Source organism: Anser cygnoides, chromosome 1, assembly GCF_040182565.1.
Source record: "Anser cygnoides isolate HZ-2024a breed goose chromosome 1, Taihu_goose_T2T_genome, whole genome shotgun sequence".
In the NCBI taxonomy this organism is placed as follows: Eukaryota; Metazoa; Chordata; class Aves; order Anseriformes; family Anatidae; genus Anser; species Anser cygnoides.
The window spans coordinates 141,980,778-142,002,503 of NC_089873.1; the positions used below are offsets into that span (position 1 = coordinate 141,980,778).

At 41.3% G+C, this 21,726-nt stretch overlaps 1 protein-coding gene across 5 annotated transcripts in view; it reads right to left on the reverse strand.

The window, feature by feature from the left end:
• MGAT4A (alpha-1,3-mannosyl-glycoprotein 4-beta-N-acetylglucosaminyltransferase A) overlaps positions 1 to 21,726 on the reverse strand; it is a 77,522-nt gene that overhangs the window by 47,411 nt on the left and 8,385 nt on the right. For 4 of the 5 annotated variants that reach the window (XM_048048142.2, XM_013180697.3, XM_066983935.1 and 1 more), the window contains one exon: positions 974 to 1,141. In XM_048048142.2, coding sequence (XP_047904099.1) covers positions 974 to 1,141 — 168 coding nt within the window. Of the gene's footprint in view, positions 1 to 973; positions 1,142 to 21,726 lie in introns of those variants that run through there. The other variant, XM_066983946.1, reaches the window with a different exon arrangement.

Below are 21,726 nucleotides of genomic sequence, written 5' to 3' on the forward strand. Positions count from 1 at the left end.
CTGGAGATCCAGGGAACTACACAGTTCAGGCTGGACAGGCCATTAGTGTCTGAGCAACTCTTATTAATATCAGAACAATATTAATCTCAGCACTAAGGGCCTACAATCATAACCCTCAAAAAAAAAAATTTTTTTAAGTTATAGAAGATGGTAAAACATTGCACAAATGCAACTAGACAACAGATTTAAAAACTATCCAACTTTTGGATTTGCAAAAATCTTTGTTTTTCTTATCCTCACTAGGCCAATACAGTGACATTTCTGCAAATGACCAAATCAGACTTCTGGCCAGAAAGTTTGTATTTATTTGTTATTCACTTTCCATCTAAAAAAAATAATCAGAGCAACTAAAGCAATTAGAGCATGATTTTAAAGGTAACTTTAATAATTTCATGACTAGTGTGAAGGCATTCTCTAACATTGCCAAACACAGCTGTTAGTAAACTTGAGCATCAGCCTCAGAAATGGATAAAAAAAATACAGAAGACTTTACTAATTTAATAATTAATGACTAGTTATTAAAAAGGGCATTACTTGTACATTTTACAAATCACAAACAATACTTCAGGTTGCCTGTATGCTTTTTAATCATCCATCTGATTTTTAAATATATTTTAATTCATTCAAGTTCATCCTTTTCATAAAGACTTTGCTCACTTTTCCCTTCAAGCTCTATTTAAAAAGTGAGGCAAGTTATTGTCCAAGTCTGCTAAATAAACAACCAGAAGTTCCAAACAGAGCATGGAATCAGTATTCATTCTCTAAAGTCATAAGAATAAAGAGTGGGTGGCTTGCTAAGAATAGAAATTGGAAAAGAAAACCAGCCACCAGATGCAACATATTACATAGATTTGTTATTCACACCACTGAACAATTTCACTCAGATTTCTCGGTATTAATTTCTTATTCTATAGTAATAGAGAGATATTCATAGTCCATACTTATTAAAAAAAAGCTCAATCACAGTATGTACCTGAAAAATTATTCAGTGCATTCTTACTTCCATTTGTTTCTGCTACTGCACGCCTGAACTGCTCCAAGATAGCATTCAGCTCAGAAGAGCGTTGCAGAGTCCGATGCTCAGCTATACGAAGACGTTCCTTCAAAGCATGAAATTCCCGTTGATATGCAATCAACTTTTCTACAGAGAAAAAAAACGATGCTGGTTATTTCGGGCAACAAATGACTACAGAGAGCTCCAACAAGGGACAGAGACTGCTCAGCTATGTAGCACCTGAAATACAGCCAGCAAGGACGCAGCCCAGCACAAACCTTCCTGAGTATTTACACACCATACAGAGGGAAGAATAACTGCACCAGGCAGGGATGCAAGGCAGGCGCTAGGGGATATGCTCCTCATCACCACAGCCACAGACAGGAGCAACCTTTAAGCTCCCATTACTCAACACCACAAGGCAATTCTGAGTCCCTTTTTTGGAACAGATGCCCTGTTTTTAAAACAAACCCTTTGTTTTAAAAAGCATGACAGGAGCAGTGCCTTAAAAAGAGCACAGGTCATGTCTCTTGAAAGCCCTCTCTGAATACGTTGTAAGAACGAGCGGAATAAATGCATGTCTTCTTCGAAAGAAGACCAAAAGGGAGAAGGAAACACCACAGCTCATTTGTTCACATCTTGCCTATGCACTTATTACCCAAAATAAGCATCTCTGTCCTGTGCATCTTTCCTTCATCCCACTGATCATTTCTCAAATCTCCTGCTTACCATCACTTTCCTTTAGCCAATCTGCAAATATTGAACGGTGTATCTTAAGTGACTTTGTATCTTGTCATCAATATTGCAACCACACAGTTGCCATCCACAGAGATATTGTTTTGGTTTGTCACCTATTGCAGGGGTAAAGAAGCAGAAGTTTTGCAAGCGATTTGAGTCTCTTCCTGTTGCTGCATTACAGTAATACATGGAATAATGAAGGAATTACGGTTTTCCCTTGTTAATAATGCTGCATTTCCTCCAACTTCTTTCAATTCACATATTTCTTCTTTCGTAGTTGGGATGTACTGTTCTGATTGTATTTTGAAAACATAATTAGCTAAAATGCCCTGTGTGTAGAGGAAAGAAAAATAAAAATATAGTTCACTACCTCTCGAAAACACTTCCCTTGCCAACCTTGTTTTCCTTTTTCATTAAAACCAAATGGTTATTGCTTTTGTGCCAACAAACCCAGAACACAGCTATGCTGTCGCACAATGCAATGCTTACACACTGACAAGTGAATCCAGACTGCTGCTTGAAACTGGACCTGTTGCTTTAGTCAGCAGGACTGAGACGGCCAGGAAAGTTTTCTGGAATTTCTGGCAAGAAGGGCATTCTTACTTGCCAATGATAACCGAAAGAAATCAAAGATTGCTTGGAGACATGTCTACAAGTTACAGTAAGGTTACAAAGCATCTCTGCCCCTGCTTCACTTGGGGTCCCTCCCACGGGATGCCGTCCTTCCCAAACTGATCCTGCGGGGGCTGCCCACAGGCAGCAGCTCTTCAAGCACTGCTCCCACACGGCTCCGTACCACGAGGTCCATCCATCCCCCAGGAGCAAACTGCTCCAGCACGGGTCCCCCACGGGTGGGCGGCAGCTCCCCCCAGACCCCTGCTCCTGCGTGGGCTCCTCTCCACGGGCTGCAGCTCCGGCCCGGGGCCTGCTCCTGCGGGGGCTCTCCATGGGCCGCAGCCTCCTCCAGGCCACATCCACCTGCTCCACCGGGGGCTCCTCCACGGGCTGCAGCGTGGAGATCTGCTCCGTGTGGGACCCGTGGGCTGCAGGGGGACAGCCTGCTCCACCAGGGGCCTCTCCACAGGCCGCAGGGGAACTGCTGCTGCCTGCCTGGAGCACCTCCTGCCCTCCTGCTGCACTCACCTTAGGGGCTGCAGGGCTGCTTCTCTCACATTTTCTCACTCCTCTCTCCCAGCTGCTGTAGCCCAGCAGGTTTTTCCCCTTTCCCTAACTCTGCTCTCCCAGAGGCCCACCCAGCGTCGCTCCCTGGCCTGGCTCTGGCCAGCGGTGGGCCCCTTTTGGAGCCATTGGGAGCTGGCTCTGATCTGACATGGGGCAGCTGCTGGGCTCTGCTCACAGAGGCCACCCCTGCAGCACCCACACTACCAAAACGTTGCCACATAAGCCCAATACACTGATATCCCTCCCCAGAACAGGTGATGGCAGGTTACACAGATCCCTGACAATTTCTGTCTAAACAGGAAAAACCAGGTAAGCCACCAAAGCATGTCTAAGGGCTGCCATAGCAGTGGATAGCCTCCAAAGCAGCCTGGCACATCAGATCTCTCTTCTTGCCTTTCTTTATGGTACAAGATAGCAGACAAACTTTACCAGTAACGACCTTCCTACTTCCGAAAGGCTAAACTCCGCTGTGGCAGAGTCTTTGTTTCTCCAGGTAAAACAAATACGACCCTGTGGTTCAGAAGAGCACCTCGAGATGAATTCATGTCCTCCTTCCTTTGCCTGAAAGAGGAAGTTTTGGCAGAGACCAGTGCTCTCCAGGCACTTACACCAAGGTAAGGCGTCACGCTCAGCGCTCTGATGATTCCGGTGCTCCAAGGAGCAGCAGAGTCCAGGGGGAACAACTCCTTTAGGAATATGTCAGTCGGTGGAGAACTGCAATAGTTTCCTGCCACCTCCACCTAGCAAAATCCATACTGCACAATCAGTAATGTCTTACTACTAAACTCAGTCTGTATGCAGAAATTAAGATTTTTCTACCTTCCTAATTCAGGTGGGTAGTAAGAATTAGAATTACAGGACCCTTGCTGTTCCATAGCAATTAAAAACCTTAGTCCTAAAACCATGAGAAACTTAAAAGCTAAATGAAAAGGCCTTTTTATCATGTGAAGGAATGAAAATCACAATTTTAAGCGCTACCAATAAAAATGGCTTACCGAAAACAGGATACTTTCAAAGGAGGCAGTCGTTATCACATCTTCGAATTATAATTAATGTCAAAAATAAAAAATTAATTTCTCTTTAAATAAATTTAGAATAATATAAATGGAAGTAAAATGTTATTTTCATAACTTATCACAGCAGTTCTTGAGCAAAGACCATTGAGAATTCAGGCTTCTAGCTGTGGCACCATGAAATTGTTCCCAATATAAGTATTAGCAAGTAGTTCTGGGTCTCCCAGTGTGCTGTACTGGTATTACATTTATATTACTTCAGACCTCAAAAGTGAATTTCTTTAAGAAATACCAATTAATTGGTTCAAAGTAGTCGACTTCGCACAATTTCTTCAACCAGACACATCTGGGTTAAGGAGGCTGCTCTAAAAGACATGTAAACTCCTGAAATACATCCTTTAAAAACGTATTACTGCTTTTGTTAGGTTACAATATTATTGAGCCAAGTAAAATCAGAAAATGCTAACAAGATGTACGTAATCATATTTTAAGTCCACTAACCTATAAGAATTTTTCTACTTATTTATGCAAAATGAAGTAAAATTCATTCTTTGCAAGAACTGCGGTAATACAAAACATTCACATCTCTAATACTAGTAAAGATGCGTTATTCTTTTTGTGTACTTGGAGATTAACGTGTAAGTTGGTCTTTTAGTACTTGTTTTACAATATGACTGGCTGTGATTTGAAATAAAATGAATTAAATTTAAGTTTCTAACAGCACTTAGCAGTTTCTTTAAAAGGTATACTTGCAGTACTTCAAAACCTAAATCAACTGCTCAGATACCTAGTTAAACAACAAAAAAACACAACCACACAACTGCAGCAACACCGAATATGATTTCATACTGAAAGGCACTTGTGAAGGAGAAAATACTGCTCGGGCTCTTACAGTACCACCTTCGGTGGTCCCACCCCTCCCAACTCTGGAAAAGTAAATGTCCCTTAAGGCAGGAGGAGTTTCTAAATACTCAAAAAACTCTGAAAGAAAATAAATAAATCAAATCTCACTCCTAAATACTTAGGCATAAGTCTACAAAACTAACTTTAAGGTCTTATTTTTATTTAAACTTTGACTTAGCTCAAGTTTGGTATTTTTTTTTCTTTCCCCTCTCCAAAATATGAATTCATTTGACAGCTTTTTCCCTTCACTTCTATTTACACGAACATAAGTAAAATCTTTTCATCAAAAAATTATGGGTTTGAGGTGAAGACACACGTTACTGTATTATGTAGAGTCTCTCCTGTATTTTAAACCTCACCTCTTTCCTCACAAGGAGGAGGGAATGAAAATTTGCAAATGACTGTACAAGTTTCTCCAGAAATTCAGGGCAGTCTTTCTGAAATGTTTATGTATGGCAAGCTGACTTACAAGTATTGTGTATGTGTGTGTATATATATATATATATATATATATGCACACAAAGTCAATAGTGTAGCCAACATTTTCAAAAGACATTTGACCATTTAATATTTTATTGTTCAAAGGTTTCTCTAAAACTTTAAAAAAATGAATTGATTTTCTGTCAAAAAGAATCAAACCACTTTTTCCATTGCTGTTATGGTGAAAAGAAAAATTCTGAACCTAAAACCACAAAGTAAACAGTCACAGAGACCAGCGATTACTGTTCTGAAAGAATATATTTGTGTTTCTAGAATATTATGACTTTTTTCTTCTAATGTTGAAACCTAGAATCATTTAACAAAACAGAGGAAGGAATTCAGACAGTCAGTTATTGGCCTTACATAGCTGATGGAAGAACCCCAAAACACATCTGATCTCTGACAAAACATCCCTCTTTAACAGCAGTGGTAGCAAATGTAAAATGTTTAGTCTCCAATAGCTTGAGCATATAGTCATAATTTTTAGAATGCTATACTATTTTACATTGAAATGAGAAGGTGATGCTTTTCCATACTTTGTTCTGGAAGCCAAAAAGACCAAATAAAAATAACTGGCCCTTACACTTCAAATAAGAATACTCTTGTTAAGAAATTACTTGAGAACTGAAAGCATTAATTCTTCATCATTTTCTTTTAAACTCTAGTACTTTCAGCAAAACCCCAGAAGCTAAAACTTAAATATTTTAGCTGGCTTGATGCTGTGCGTTTCTTGGAAAATTAACACTATTTCAACTCATTCTGTAGTTTGTTTTCTCAACTTTTTTTTTTCCCTTGTTGCAAGATGTTCTTCTAAATATGCTAACCTAGAATTCAGACAAGCTCACTCAAACGTTGATGAAATATTTTGAAAATTAAAAATGCAAATCAAACTGATTCTATGAACTGCGAAGGTTTGCAAGTTTCTGGCCAGAGATGGAATTGCAGTTCTTGGCCTACTCTTCCTTCTCTGGGTTATTTATGGTTCTCCTATTAAACTACTGTGAAAAGTAGTCATCCCCACAAGACAACATTACCCCAAGTAACAAACTCAATCGATTCTCCTATTTGCCACATTCTTGATTACATCATTTGATTTTTGCACCAAATTTAGACAGCTCATAAGCCAAGTTTTAAACCACATGCCAATTTTCTAAACTCAACATGGAATTTCTGAATATCTTATCATACATCTAGTTTCTTCATTTTGTTTTCCATACTACACTTACAATCTGTTTGTGTGCTTCAACACATGATTTTTAAGAGCAAAGTGAGCTCTCCCTTTGGATTAAAAAAAAATAGTATCAAAGTAAAGGAACAAGAAAATATCCTATACTTGGAATTTACAAAAGCATTTTGCTGATTATCTCAGCACTAAAATAGCTAAAGCATGAATTGTAGGTAAATTACCTTTACTGGCAGAATGCTCGGTGTATTGTAATTTCAAATAGAAAACATACTGAGCCTACTGAGATAGTGAAAACATCCTGGGAACACAAGTTAAGCAATTCTATGGATATTTAACTTCAGTGCTCTTACAACCATCAACAACTCTTAGTTTTTTTGTGTTAGTTTTCACATTAAAAAAAAAAAAGGCAAACAAAAAACACACTTTTCTAAAAATGTTAGTGAGGGAATTACTTTGGGTACACTTTTAAACTGTCAAGAGTGGAGTACGGACACCTATAGCATCAGCAAAATTCTGCCGTGACTGCCTTTTTGTTTGCCGTAAACCACTGAAAAAGGAAACAGAGATGGTCAGTATTGAAGAAAGAACCTATGCACCTAACCTTCAATCACAATGCACACTTGAAACCCATATATTAAAACCCATATATACGTTGGCATAAATCTTAAAACACTGAAAGTACAGTTGAATAGGATTCCTGGTCAAAACCCTGGTATTATTAAAGCAACAATCGCTGGAACATACCCAATTCACTATTCAGAAGTCTGTAGAACTGCTTGATCCAACAGTCAGGTTGTGGTTGCAATTTAGTATTTTTGAGAGCATGCAAGTACAAGACCAAAGCTGCACGTCTGCTGAAATGAGAATTCAGATTTTGTTCACATATCTTTGGCAGTAGCAGAGGAGATACAAAGAACAGTACATATTTAGATGATGTGCATACACCACCTTTGTTAATGTTGCACTGGAGAAAGGAGATACAAGCACTATGAAAATCCAAGTTGTTTGGTGCCTCTGACAGCATCTCTTTCAAAAAGAATGAGTAAAATACTGGACAAGGAGCCAGAAACCATCTAAAAATGGGAGTTTGCTTTCCTGACAATCTCTGCAAAGCTTTATTCCATCTAGCCTGCAACAGGCGTGCTCTGATAGCCAGTGGCTCCAGTGAAAACCCTGCTGCTCTACAAGAACAAAAGATCTATGACTGCATGTCAGTATGCCACCTCTTCTTTTTGGGGTGGCAGTGAGACCAGGAAAGGGGAGACTGGGGAAAGCAGAATTGCATGAAGACCCTTACAATCCCCAGGCGTGTTTCAGCAATTCTCAGTCAGTATTGCAATCCTTCCTCAAGGAAAGCCTTTTACTGTGTGCTAAAGGGAGCACTACCTACAACATGAAAAGCAGCAGGAAAGCTTTGCAAGCTGTTATTTGTCTAATCAATCAAGCAGGTTCACAAATATGTTAAATCACAGGCCATTTCCACAACTGGAAATAGGACATATTGAACTAAGGTGACTGTATTTAAAAAAAAAAAAAAAAAAAAAGCAAGCTGTAATTTGGTCAAGAGCTCTATGGTGGTACAGCTGCTTGTCTCCAAAGGCAGATGCACCAGACGACAAAAATCACAAAAAGCTGCACGACCTTTCCATATCAACAGCAGGCAGTCGAGTCTTCCCTCAGTCTGCAAATCAGCTAAACACCCCGCTAATGGATCTGCCTCACAGAGAAAAAGATAACCAGCCACGGACCTGGCACGCATAAAAGACAGCAAGTACAGAAGGCTTCGTTTTGCCACACTGTAGGCCTGATTTATATTTCCTGCTCTTACCATACTGAACTCTTGAAACCTCTCAGACCCTTTGTTCACTAAATGGGAACAGGAAGAATGACTGCCTTCTGACACACCGACAAAAGGCTTTGGCTGGCAACAAAGCACTGCACACAAATATTCGATTAGTAAAACGGGTAGGAGCAAGAACAGGCACCTGATGGGGCAGGATCTTTCCTCTATCCAACAGGGGGATACTCAAAATGTTATTCAAACAAACAGCGTCTCGCTGGCAACACTACCAAATCCAGCAACGCTCAAGTTCATGGCCCACCCTAGTGATAACCCTTCCAGTTTTCCTCTTCCAGCCCTTGGGTTCCTTCTCAGCGCCTCACCCAAAAGCAAAACAGCCTGCGCCTCCTGACAAAACAAAACCAAATCTTTCAGCTGAGGTGCTACAAGTCAAAGGGTTCCACAGCAAACATCATATTTTTCTGTATGCGCTCTGTTGAAAAATTATGGAAATGCCAGTAAATAAGTGAATCTGTGGTAGCACGCTGTAGTAAACAGTAATTCAGGCACTCACTACCAAGTTACTCTACAACTCACTGCCATTACAAAAATAAAGCAGCAGTTACTGTTATGCCAAGTCAGCAACAAGCTTCATGAATTAATTCCTCTTACGCTTGCAGGAAGAACATTGATCAATTTACAAGTTGATACAAACTAGAAAGCTTAATGGACAGAGAGCTCCCACCCCGCGGTTTCTGTAGGGTCGGCAGGAGCACAAACGGCATGTTGCTCCTCGGTGAGTTTGGGACTTGTCAACACGCCAGGCAATTCCATCTGGCACATCTATTACAAGAAAGTCTCTTTGTTTCTGTTACATAAGGTGTAAAAAAAAGAAGTTCTGCACATCCCCTGAAACTCGCTGAGATGCTTTACGTGATCCATCAGATCATGGTATCAAGGAAATCAGTATCCGCTACGTGATGACAATACCTGCACTGACCTGCACTTCACTCCCACAGGGATGCGTGCAATTTATTTTTTTTAGACCATGCTTGATCTATAATATCCAAGCAGCTTACAAGCTATCACATCTCTACTTCCTCTTTGTCCCTCACACACAGATATTCTTTAAATTGAAATCCTGCTATGCTAATGCATGGCAGACTAAATTATTTTCAATGTCAGTCAAAAAAAGAAAGCCTGAATTCCTCCAGCAAGTCAAACAAAATTCTTCTTACTACGCTGGCATTTATTTTGATGATGATTTTCAACATCTTAACGCTGACACCTTTTTTTGACAAAGACTTCCTATTTCACGTGGGTTTTGCAAAACTTAAATGTAAATACAAATACTCAATACTGTGATACAAAATCCTGCTCTCACTGTCACTGTACAACCACCCAGCACCCAAGATACACAGACAAGAAATACAGAGTGGTGTTGACTGAGAAAATACAATACATCACTTTGGTTGCCCTTTAGCAGTGACTCCAGCGCTCAGATGATACCCATGAAGCAGGCGAAAGCATTGCAGCTGAGGAGAGGAAACATCAGACCAACCAGAGAGACGTGGCCAAAAAGCTCTGTCCATACAAAAGAGACATTAAAGAGGTTCCAGAAACCACCCATGCCATTTAGGCTTATAAAAAAAAAAAAAAAGAGGTGAAATGTTGTAACAAGCTGAGGTAATGATCGGGTGTTGAAAAACTGTATGTAGGTACAAATCATATTTGTAACCAAAATGTCAAACTAAGTGATGATCAAAGAAGGTCTCGAAAAAATTGGCCCAAAAAATTAAATCAAGTGTGTTTACAAATCAGATTCTGAATTTCTGTCTTGAAACTGCCTAAACGTTGATAAATGGTGTCCTTGAAATGTTACAATACATTATCACAGATGACTACTCCCCATAAGCTAATTAGCTTCCTTGTTCCTAAAGTGAAATGAAAACCTTTTATAAGCAAGTTATGATGAGTTATAAAATCTGAAGCAGAAAAGTAATCAACCATGCAAATCATAGAATAAAGCAGTATACTGTAAATGCTAACAACAGACATGCTATAAATAAAAGCTGTTAAGAAAACTGCTCAAGGTCAAATTTCATCAGCCCTATCTGAACGCTTCATCCTGGGCCCTTTTTGTTTAAGTCATACGTAAACCAGGATAAAGTTATTATTCTGACATGACTACAGAGTATGTAATTGTTTTAAAAATATATTATTCTGTGGAATTAAAGACTGTAAAGTAGGGTAATCCTACTAATCACAAAAAATAGTAATTCATGCTTCATGGAACAAAAGCCAGAATCTCAGAAAACAAGTGATCGAATCATTCTCTTATCTGTAATCTTGTTACTCAAACTGGCAGATCATTTTAGCAACCTTGTATTTCAATCTACCCAAGCAATCAGGTAGAATTACTGTTTATTGCCCTTGTTTTTCACAAAGAAGTATTTTAAAAAATGCTTTTTCAAGTAGCTTGCCCTGTGAAGAGCACCTTATTTTTTAAGAGAAGGTTCTGCAGCTTTTCCTAACTTAAAAACTAACCAAACAAAAAACCACCAGAATTATTATTTTTTCCATTGTAGCTTTTTCACATATCGCACTTCCAGGCTCTGTGTAAACAAATGATGTTTTCTGTTCTGATCCTAAAAGCACTAGCACAAGTCTCAAGTGCTTGCTTTGAAAATACCAGGGCCCGATCCAATCAACATCCAGATACTTTTGTTTAAACATTCCTTTGCAGCAGGAGCTGAAGATGTTTTTACTAAAATTTTTAAAGCAATCTGAATATAAACATTTGTAATACAACCTGGTAAAGCTTTTCCACTCTGAAATGCAAACTTCAGAATCAATTTACTTCTAAACATTCTTCTGAAGTAGTAAAAACACCCCTACTTTCTCAGAAATCCCACTTACATGAAGCAGAAAAAATGGGAAAGCAAGATAGCTGAAATCTTCAGAACCCCATTTTTGGTGTCTTTAATTAAAATATTTTTGTATTTTAAAGATACTAAAAATGCTGCAACTTGCACATCAGAAAGGAGGCATAAAGTAGTATTTCAGGCAGGTTGTTTTTAAAAAAACTCCAGAATAAAACATTTTCCTGGAGAAAAAACTATCCTGAGCAATCAGAAAACCAAAAAAAAAAAAAGCCAAACTAGAATTGTGAGAACTAATGAATGTTTTACTGAAGGGGTATTTTAAAAGCTGAATGTAGAAGCCAGGAACAGCTTTAAATGTCTCCAGCTGCAAAGGCTCACCTTTGCCTCTATATACAAATCATCAAACCAGAAAGGTCAATTTAGAAGATTTCCCATACAGGTATAAAACCTGCTACGACACCACTCTCAAATGTCAACTGATGAGGGCTGACAGAGGCTCTGAACGTTACTTCAGACGCAAGGAATAGAAAGAATAACATATCAGAAAACTCAGGCAACCACAACTAAGGAGGTCAAGTCAACAGAAGCATATGGTGTTCTGTCTGTGCATTGGCTTCAGACAATGAGGATAATTAAACACATGATTTGCTTGAGAAGAGTAATTGGCAGCACTTGATCTGGTCTTCCTTTAAAAAGAAAGAAAAGCAAGCTACAGTGATGGAAAAAAAAATAATAAATCTCACATTTGCAATTGCTTTCTCCTGCCCTGACTGTTCATCTAATAGCATTCACTCTCCTTTGCCTAGTAAACAACAGTGCCCAGGACTCTATAGACAAATTAATCCTCAAAGGTTTTAATGTTCCAGCTTTTTTTTTTTTTTAATAAATAAATAAATAAACCCCCCAGTGCTAAGAAGCACTGTCAGCTCTGCTGGCATTTCTTCTTTAAAGGGAAAGTGATATAAAAAGGTCACTGAAATCATTTGCTAAATCAGTTCCACAATAAGCAATCAGCACTTAACACCTCTCTAACCCCGAACAGAAACAGTAAGGAATAAATATGAGCTTCAGAGAGTCTGTTCCCAAAAGGCAAAGCAGACCAAGGAAAAATATTCTAACTTCTGCTTTAGGTATATATATAGCTCAAAAAGTTCAGTTTAAGAAATTAATAGGAGCTCAGATGAGCATGCAATCCATTGATTTTATGTAATTTGGATATTAACTCTTCACAGTGTCAGAAAAAAAACAATACATTCCCTTTAAACAGCCTTCATCAAAAACCTCCACTTCAACAGTTCCTGCTTGTCTTGCATGAGACTCAAAGCATACAACCAAAACCGGGAAGTGGTCAATAGCAATGTCACAGCATTGCCTCAAAAACGCAATTTGCAGGGACAGCTGTTACAAAGCTCATTATGTCGTGATTATTTTTCAGATTAACTACTAATTAAAAAGCCACGCTACAACTCTGACTAAAATGTCCTGCAGAACTACTGCTGCTTAAGCAACATGGAGCTCCTGTCGGGGCAGGCGTCAGGATCGGAGCACTGAAACACTCAGATACAGGACGGGTTGATCCCCAGACTGCACTCCTGGCAGTGCTGAGGGACTGAAGCACCTGAGCTGAAAGCACGCCCATTGCATGCTTTTTATTTTTATATGTTAAACCAAATCATTGCACTCTACATTTCTGCAGAAATATGCTAAGCAGGCACTGCATCCTGTTAGGTTTGTTTCCATCCTTGAGTTCATACACGTTATTGCTACCAATATAAAAACAGCATCTTAAAACTACAGAATAGCTGGTTGTTCTGCTTTCTAACCAGACATAGAGAAGAAGCCATAACTGCTTATGTAGTTCCAGCAGAGAGTGGCTTTATAACAATTTGTGTGGTATTGCAATTTCTCCATTAAATATAATACCACAAACTATCCCTGGTACAACACCGTTCTTTCCCACCTGACACAAGAGAACAGGGGACAACCCTTTCACCTGAAGTACTTAGGGAGATTTGCTGGCAGTGTAAACAAATGTAATTACCTTTAGGTAATTCAACCCCTTTCAGTCAGCTGGACTAGAAGAAGTCATCTGTGACATCTCGTATTCCTCTTCAGACCTCAATCACCCAAGATGTCCAGCTACTTTCTACAGACAAGTGCATATACTCATATTGAGACACCTGATCAAAATATGCATGCTGTCAAGCGGTCTCAAATTTGTGGGGTGTTACTGATTTGGTTTTAAAAATAAATATTATATATATAATATATAATTATATATAATATATAATTAAGGCTTTTGACACAGTTCCCCACAACATTCTCCTCAAGAAACTGGCTGCTCAGGGCTTGGACTGGCGTACACTTCGCTGGGTTAGAAACTGGCTGGATGGCCGGGCCCAGAGAGTTGTGAATGGAGTCAAATCTGGTTGGAGGCCGGTCACTAGTGGTGTCCCCCAGGGCTCGGTACTGGGGCCGGCCCTCTTTAATATCTTTATCGATGATCTGGATGAGGGCGTCCAGTGCACCCTCAGTAAGTTTGCAGATGACACCAAGCTAAGTGCGTGTGTCGATCTGCTCGAGGGCAGGAAGGCTCTGCAGGAGGATCTGGATAGGCTGGAGCGATGGGCTGAGGTCAACTGTATGAAGTTCAACAAGGCCAAGTGCCGGGTCCTGCACCTGGGGCGCAACAACCCCAAGCAGCGCTACAGGCTGGGAGATGAGTGGCTGGAAAGCTGCCTGGCAGAGAAGGACCTGGGAGTATTGGTTGATAGTCGGCTGAATATGAGCCAGCAGTGTGCTCAGGTGGCCAAGAAGGCCAACAGCATCCTGGCCTGCATAAGAAGCAGTGTGGCCAGCAGGTCTAGGGAGGTGATTGTGCCCCTCTACTCGGCTCTGGTGAGGCCGCACCTCGAGTACTGTGTTCAGTTTTGGGCCCCTCGCTACAGGAAGGACATGGAGGTGCTCGAGCGAGTCCAGAGAAGGGCGACCAAGCTGGTGAGGGGTCTGGAGAACAAGTCTTACGAGGAGCGGCTGAGGGAGCTGGGCTTGTTCAGCCTGGAGAAGAGGAGGCTCAGGGGCGACCTTATCGCTCTCTACAGTTACCTTAAAGGAGGCTGTAAAGAGGTGGGGGTTGGTCTGTTCTCCTACGTGCCTGGTGACAGGACGAGGGGGAATGGGCGAAAGTTGTGACAGGGGAGTTTTAGGTTGGATGTTAGGAAGTACTTCTTTACCGAAAGGGTTATTAAGCATTGGAACGGGCTGCCCAGGGAGGTGGTGGAGTCACCATCCCTGGAGGTCTTTAAAAGACGTTTAGATGTAGAGCTTAGCGATATGGTTTAGTGGAGTACTTAGTGTTAGGTCGGAGGTTGGACTCGATGATCTTGAGGTCTCTTCCAACCTAGAAATCTGTGATACTGTGATATATATATTTCTCTGCAAACCACCTTTTGATAAGCTACTGAACTTCTAACCCAATTTACTAAAAGGGTGTTCTCTACCATAACAGAATTTTATGAAAGTGGGGTCCTCGATTTTCCTTGCTGTTGATCTGACAGGTCAAAACTGGAAAGGAATTTGAAAGAAGAAAAAGTCTGCATAAAAGCCCACAGGAAAAACATTTTGTTGAACAAGTTTATTATCCAAACCAGTGCGCACAAACAGTTAACCAATTTCCAAATCAATTAGGATCAGAGAAAGCCTGAATGACTACCAGTCACTCACATCTTGGTAACAGCCACTCATTAACTGAATCTGCATCCTACACTTTTACTTCTTTTTTTTTTTAATCTTTTGCATATCTGATGCCCCCACATCAACTCTCTGCTTTAACAGCTAGAGTTGCAGCTATATCTTAAATAAAGTTTTATTCAAAGGTTACTCATGTTATTCCCTGAATTCATGATGTAACTCATATTAGAAAACTTAAAAATGAATTAATCCCAAATCAGCTTGCACTTCCCTTCTCCAGCTCTCATTACACAACTGAACCATGTTGTTAACAGTACGCACTGTTAAATACACAGCTGGAACCAAAGCCAGCCAGTGCCTCCCACGGCGCCCAGAGCTGAGGGACCTCCTGATTGAAGCCATGAAATCAAAAAGTCTTGGTTAAGAACCGAGAATAAGGTGAGAGTTTGGTCCTTTTTGTTCTGGAAGTATCTGTAAGTTTTAAATAACTGTAATTTGGAAAATATTGATGACAGAGTTAAATACTAGCTAGCAGAAGGATTACAATAGACACAGACAGGGCTGTACTTGGAAAAACACAGAGTCAGGTACTCCGGTTTAGAGACGGCAATCATGCTATAATTACAGCATTAGAGCAATTAAAAATTCAACCCTAGCTGGACACCTGAAATTACTTTGATCCCAATTCTAACATGGAATCAGCCTATCATTTTCTGTCGTTGTTCCCCAGACTTAACTTCTACCTGAATAAAAACAAGTACAAGGTTAAAAATCCTGACGGCGGGGGTAGGGTGGAGGTGACACGTTTGATTTTATGTCGTGTGCAAACGCTACAGCAACTAATGTATTTCAACAGCTCAGAATTTCAATCATGGCAAATTAAGCTGTAAAAGAAAAGGAATGGCGTAAAAGCAGCAAGAAACATGTTTTCACAAGGTTAGAGAAGGCGCTACTTGGTTTCGAGTTAGACTTGATTAAAGCCATCGGAATGTATCACTTGAATAAGAAGCTGAAAGATTGTGCTTTTCACAAAAAAAAGTACAAAATATTCAGTGCTGAAGTTAACACTTTGGTTTAACTTTCTCAAATCAATGGGTTAATTACACATACATATTTTTTTTCCATTGCACTACTCTTCATCAGTATTATTCAACATTAGTTTGTGATGCTACAGTGCCACAGGGAGCCATGGTTCCTTTTGTATTTCAAACAGGTTAAGGTTTCGTGGTACAATGACAACTTTCACACTGATCTCTTCTGTAACAAGGAAGCAAACACTCTGTGGAAGGTCTAGACCAGCGCAGGAATTATCAAAAGCCGAGGTGCAAGAGCCTCATTACTCTTAGGCCATTCCTGCAGAATGTAAATCAACCTGCTGTGCAACTTTTTATCTGACTGTGAAGAGCAGAGTCAACGGCATCAGCCACCAGCTCCACGGTTTCCGTTACACACCACAAGTGGCAACACCCATTTTATCAGAAAAAGCTCAACCATCAGCTTCCTACATTTAATTTCTGTTTGTAAAATGCATTTATAACCTCTAAGTAAAGAACACAGCAAAGCTGCCATGAACGTCCTTTTCCTTTATGGTGCATTTAGCAACGGTACACGTATCCTACAAACAGCAAGATGTGCACGAGATCAGGCACAGATAAGAGCAAACAGCTTAAGCACAGATTCTCGCCAGAGCCAGGAGGCTCTCTCAGCTAAGACAAAAAAAGGACCAAGCACAAAACCACACCCGTGAGCACAATCAGAAGCAGTTTGCTCCAGCTTTGAAGCAGGATTTAACCGGCAGCAGCGTGAACAACCAGAAAACAATATTCATAATTTGTGTGCAAACGTCTGCTTGAGTTTCAAATGAAGCAGCGCTCCCTTTGTCACCTTGCTCTCTGGTATTTTCATGTGACCAGCGAGAGCCAAGATTGCGGGGTGGGGAGGCAACAACCAAAAACCAACGTAGATACTGCAACCGTGCAAGCTCCACTGATTTGCTTTCCTACAGCTGCTTCCACACCTTCTCACTGCTGGGGACATGAACTCCAGCTGCTCCCCAAGGCTCCTTCCCACAGCCCAGGATCCTCCCTTCCTCTGCCTTTCAGGTACCTGTAGAGAGCAATGAGGTCTCCCCTGAGCCTCCTCTTCTCCAGACTAAACAACCCCGGTGCCCTCAGCCACTCCTCATAGGACTTGCTCTGTCCTATTCCTGTTTCCTCAGCACATGCAGGAATACAGCACCATCTGTAACACCGAATTTGAACCATGGTTCAAATGACATGAGGGAAAAGGATACTGGGGCATGTCCTGTGACAGAAGGAGCAGCAAAGACATTTCAATTCTTGAAAAAAGTCAACTGCAACCTCCTACTTTCATCACCTAAGTAAACAGTTTATCAGTCTGACTTCAGGGGAGAACAACTTAGTCATTGGTACCACTTGTAACAAGATACTGAATATAGGGACATATTATGAATGTTCTAGCTTTTTTTTTTTTCCTGCATGGGGGTGAACTCTCAGCCTTACCCAATTCAAATCTTCGATCACTGCAAGCTACACATAGCTCAAATACCTCAAAATCTGAAGCAACTCATCCCAAAAACACAAGAGAGTAAACTCTTCGATTCAATTCTAGCTCATTCCAAGATAAAAACTTTGTCAGACTAAGTTAAATACTGTTAGTTTTAATGCAATGCATTGTAAATACAGGGCAAAGCATTAGTCTATTTTTAAACGTCTCTGTGTGCTATAAAAATGCACATTTATTGCAAACAACTCAACTGCCTTCTCAGTAAAGCAGTGTGCAGGAGGAAAACAAGGGAAAATGAGCCCTGACCTAATAAAGGTCATCTCTAGCTCTGAACGTGTACGTCCCATTTCCATCAGGAGAGAGAAGAGCTATTACGCCAGCACGTGTCTTCACATGGGAGTTGCAGAAAGGTCTCACGAATTTCTGCTTAGAGCCCCCCTGATCACCAGATACATTTTGCAAAGCAGAAATGTTTAACCCTCACGCTTACAGGCAAACAAAACCCACAACACCTCGACACACTCTCCCGAGCACGATTTACGGCGAGCAGCTGGGCAGTGGCTGAGCAGCTGACCCCTCTGGGTCATGCCCAAGGCACTGTTGTGGAAGCGCTCAGTGAGGAGTTATCTCAGATCCGCACTTGCATGAAACTTCCTAAAGGTGTCACCTACTGTGCACACCCAACCGATCGCTGCAGTCGGGATTTCTGGTCACGCTGTCATCCGGTCAGCCAGGCTTCCATACAGAAAAAGAAGTCATGTCCAGCAACACTCAGGTACCCCAAGCCTTCTCCAAGACTCATCATTGATATAATCTGTTCCAGGCACTGTTGAACGTTCAGGGCTCGACTTTTAAGATGCTGTACGGTCTTGGATGGATGATCTCAGCTACAGACCAACGTGGCACAGAAAACAAAGCACACAGGAAAACAAAACCACGGTGCAGGAAGACAAACCAACCTTTCCATTCTTACAACCTGAAAGCTTTAGAAAATCATAACATGATTTGTTTCTACCACATTATTGTCAATAACTATCTGGGAGTCTGTACATGTAAACCGAGCCACTTACTTTAAATCAATCCTTTCCTTCCCCTCAGAAACCACAAAACATATACTTAAAAACCAGAAACTACAGCAAGAAAAACTCGTTTCCTAAATTATAGTAAGATTAGTAATGATAGGTCCACAGCTAACTGTTTAACATTCTCATACATTAGGAAAAAATCCATCTAACAAAAGGTAACAGTGATCCAGAGAGCGCTACCACCTCACAATGAACAATGCTATTCCAAGAGCTAAAACTTCTAGAAATTCTCAGTAGCTTGGGCACGAAATTCAAGTACTGTATAAGTTTGGTTATTGTTTCTGCACTTGCAAGCGGATTGAGGCTGTTGATGCTTCTCTGTGCATCACTATGTTGAACAAGCTTGGTTTCCAAGTACAGCTTCTTTCTAACTTGTCCTTCTTGGAAAAAAATAAAAAATTAGAATCAAAGCTCCACCACGCTCCCATACTGTTGGGAATCAACACCACCACCTCAAGTGAAACGCGATCCCATCATACTTGTAATATTCAAATCTCTCTTAAGCAGCACCTCCGCAGTTTTTCCTCTAGGGACTGTGCAACCAAAGCAGAGGGCTGTTTATTGACACAATTATTTAACCAGTAAATTGCAATGGAAAAGAGAACTAGTTCCGTCCATACCTGAAGCACCTGAGGAAACCTGCATGTCCGTGATGTTGAGATGTGAAGACCGCAATGCAGCTGTTGACCGCAAAAGCAACAGGTATGCACGACAAGCGCAGGGAACAAATGATTTTTGAGAACAAGAGAGTGAAATGATCTAGTGCTGTGAGCACAAATAGGGTTTCTGCTGTTGATTACTAGATAGATGGGCGGCACGGCTGTGGGAAGCATCTGCAGGAATAGCCAGAAAGCTGCATGAAAGCCAGGGAGACAACCAGAAAAGCAGCTGGAAGCACAGCTCTAAAATACAAACTAGAGCAACTGCTTTTCAGGCAGAGACGAGCTGGGGAAAAGCCTTGCGCTGTGAGCAAGGAAACCACTTTCTATTCCCTTTCTGCCATGTTCAGGAAAAGAAAACACAGTGCATTATAAATAAACAGATCTAAATTATAGACTTATCAGTGTCTCATCCTAAAAAGAAACAGCTTCCAGGATTCTAATCCTAGAGATCGCATCGATAAAGGAAAAAGCTTTTTTGTTGTCCGGGCAGCAAATAAAATTGTGATTACACAGCAGGAATAGGGTTATTGAATAAGATACTGCTCTAAACTGTGGGGGTAAGGAAAAAATTGCACTTAAAAATAAAAACAAGCAACTTTGTGGTTTTTCTAACAGCATATTTTAAAGGTTCCTAGCCATAGAAAGGTCCGTGGACATTAACAATGAAAGGTGAAGTGAATCTGCTAAAATACAAGCAAGCATTTTGTGTATTTTAAGGGATTGGATGTTTACAATAATAAGGGGCAACTCCTGCATATCTTACGCAAACATTGCTATTATTTAGTAATGAAACATGCTGGCATGTCAGTCCTGGCACAAGGAGAGAGAAACCTGGCCAAGGTCAAGCAGACCTCATAACAACTCAGGTTATAAAGGTCTTCTAGGGGTCATCTAGTCCAAACCCTGTCCCCTCAGATCTAGTTTCAGCAGCACAGCTGGTTCAAAGTTGGACCATTCCTGCCAGCTGTGCATCATCCCCACCTGAGCTTTCTTTTGGGGTTGTCATACTGGCTTTAAAAACCAGCGAGACTCATTTTTTGTGCCATCCCTAACCTCCAATGGTCTCAGACAGGCTATCGGTGCCTGACTTGTCATCACCAGCGTAACCTGTTCTTGAAAATGCCTGCAAGGGAAGTTCTTCACCCCTCCCAACCATCCACTTCAGTACCTAACTGTACTTCCCATTACAAAAACTTCCTCCACGATCTAACCTTGCTCTCTATTTCATTTTCAGTCCATTATATTCTATTATCCAGGATGGCCATGAATAACAGATTACGTCCTTTGTTTTTGCAAGGACTCTAAAATATTTGAAAATTATCTTCCTCTCTTCTCACACGTTCCCTTCAAGCTAAGCGATGCCGGTACAAACTCTTTCCTTACTGTACGCATTATTTTGATCTTTGATTACTTGTTGCTTCTTTGAACCCTACCCAACGAATGTCCTCTTTGCAGTGCACCTTCCAGAAGCAGAAATAGTGCCAAGCAGAGCAGAAAGAACACTTCCTGCATCTTGCTGGGATAGTACACTCTTTATTCCCTTACTTCCTAAGCACCCCTTTTCTGCTCAATTGCTTTCAACCTCTGCAACAATGTGATGACTCACGTTTAGCATATGACTTACAGCAAACTGTCATTCCTAACCAGAACCCTAATACCACCTTTCTTCCCCATCCTGTATGCGTACATTTGATCTTCTGCCTTACTGCACCCTGCATTTTGTCTGGGGCATTTTTTTCTACCTTCAACAGCACCTTGGGTCTGTCCCAACCCTCCATCACTCCCCTCCTTGATGTCTCCGCCTTGCCTGAGTTCCTTTAAACCCCAGTCTCTCAGCCCACCTCCATTACTCCTCCCGGCATGCTGCTGTTTGAAATTTAGGAAGCGCTTGCTCCTTTTCATCACCCAGGTTCACTAACAGAAATATCAGCTAGCACCAAAACCAGGACAGATCACTGTGAAGCCCTTCTCGCTCACTTAAAAATGTGAGGATGCACCTGTTAGTAACTGCTCTGGGAAGACACGATGAACAAGAAAATAAATAAATGCAAATGCACCTTATTAGATAAACTTGTGGAAATGTATTTTGCAGTAGAGCTGTTATTATGAGCAGCTGTGTCAGATGCAATGGTCTTTCCTGGGCTGGCTAAATCACTCCTATGATAGTCTCTGCGTAAGAGCAGCAGCCAGTGCTTCGGAGGAGTCACGCAAGCACAGGCGACTCAGGCTGGGGAGCTATTAAAAGAACCCACGCAGAGCGAAAGCATCGACTTTCCCCAGCTCCGAGGGCTGGATGGCAATCAAGAGCAGTGCCTCAAGCTGTTGGCTGAGGCTGGCCGTACGAAACGCTGGCGGCAACCACGTTTCAGAACCCCACCGACTGGCACGCCGGCAGAGCTAGCAGTTTGCAAACAAGGCAGGAGGACAGAGCTGGGCTGAAAAAGCCCCTGTGACTGTGATTCTGACTGTGATCCCTCCCGGCGCCGCTCATTCAAATCACCGTGCCAGGAGTTCTGCTGCAGCAGGCAAGGCAGGCGCGGAGATGCTGCATGCCCCAGCACAGCCCACCTGAGCAGCTGGGGCAGACGCCGCTTCGGTTCCA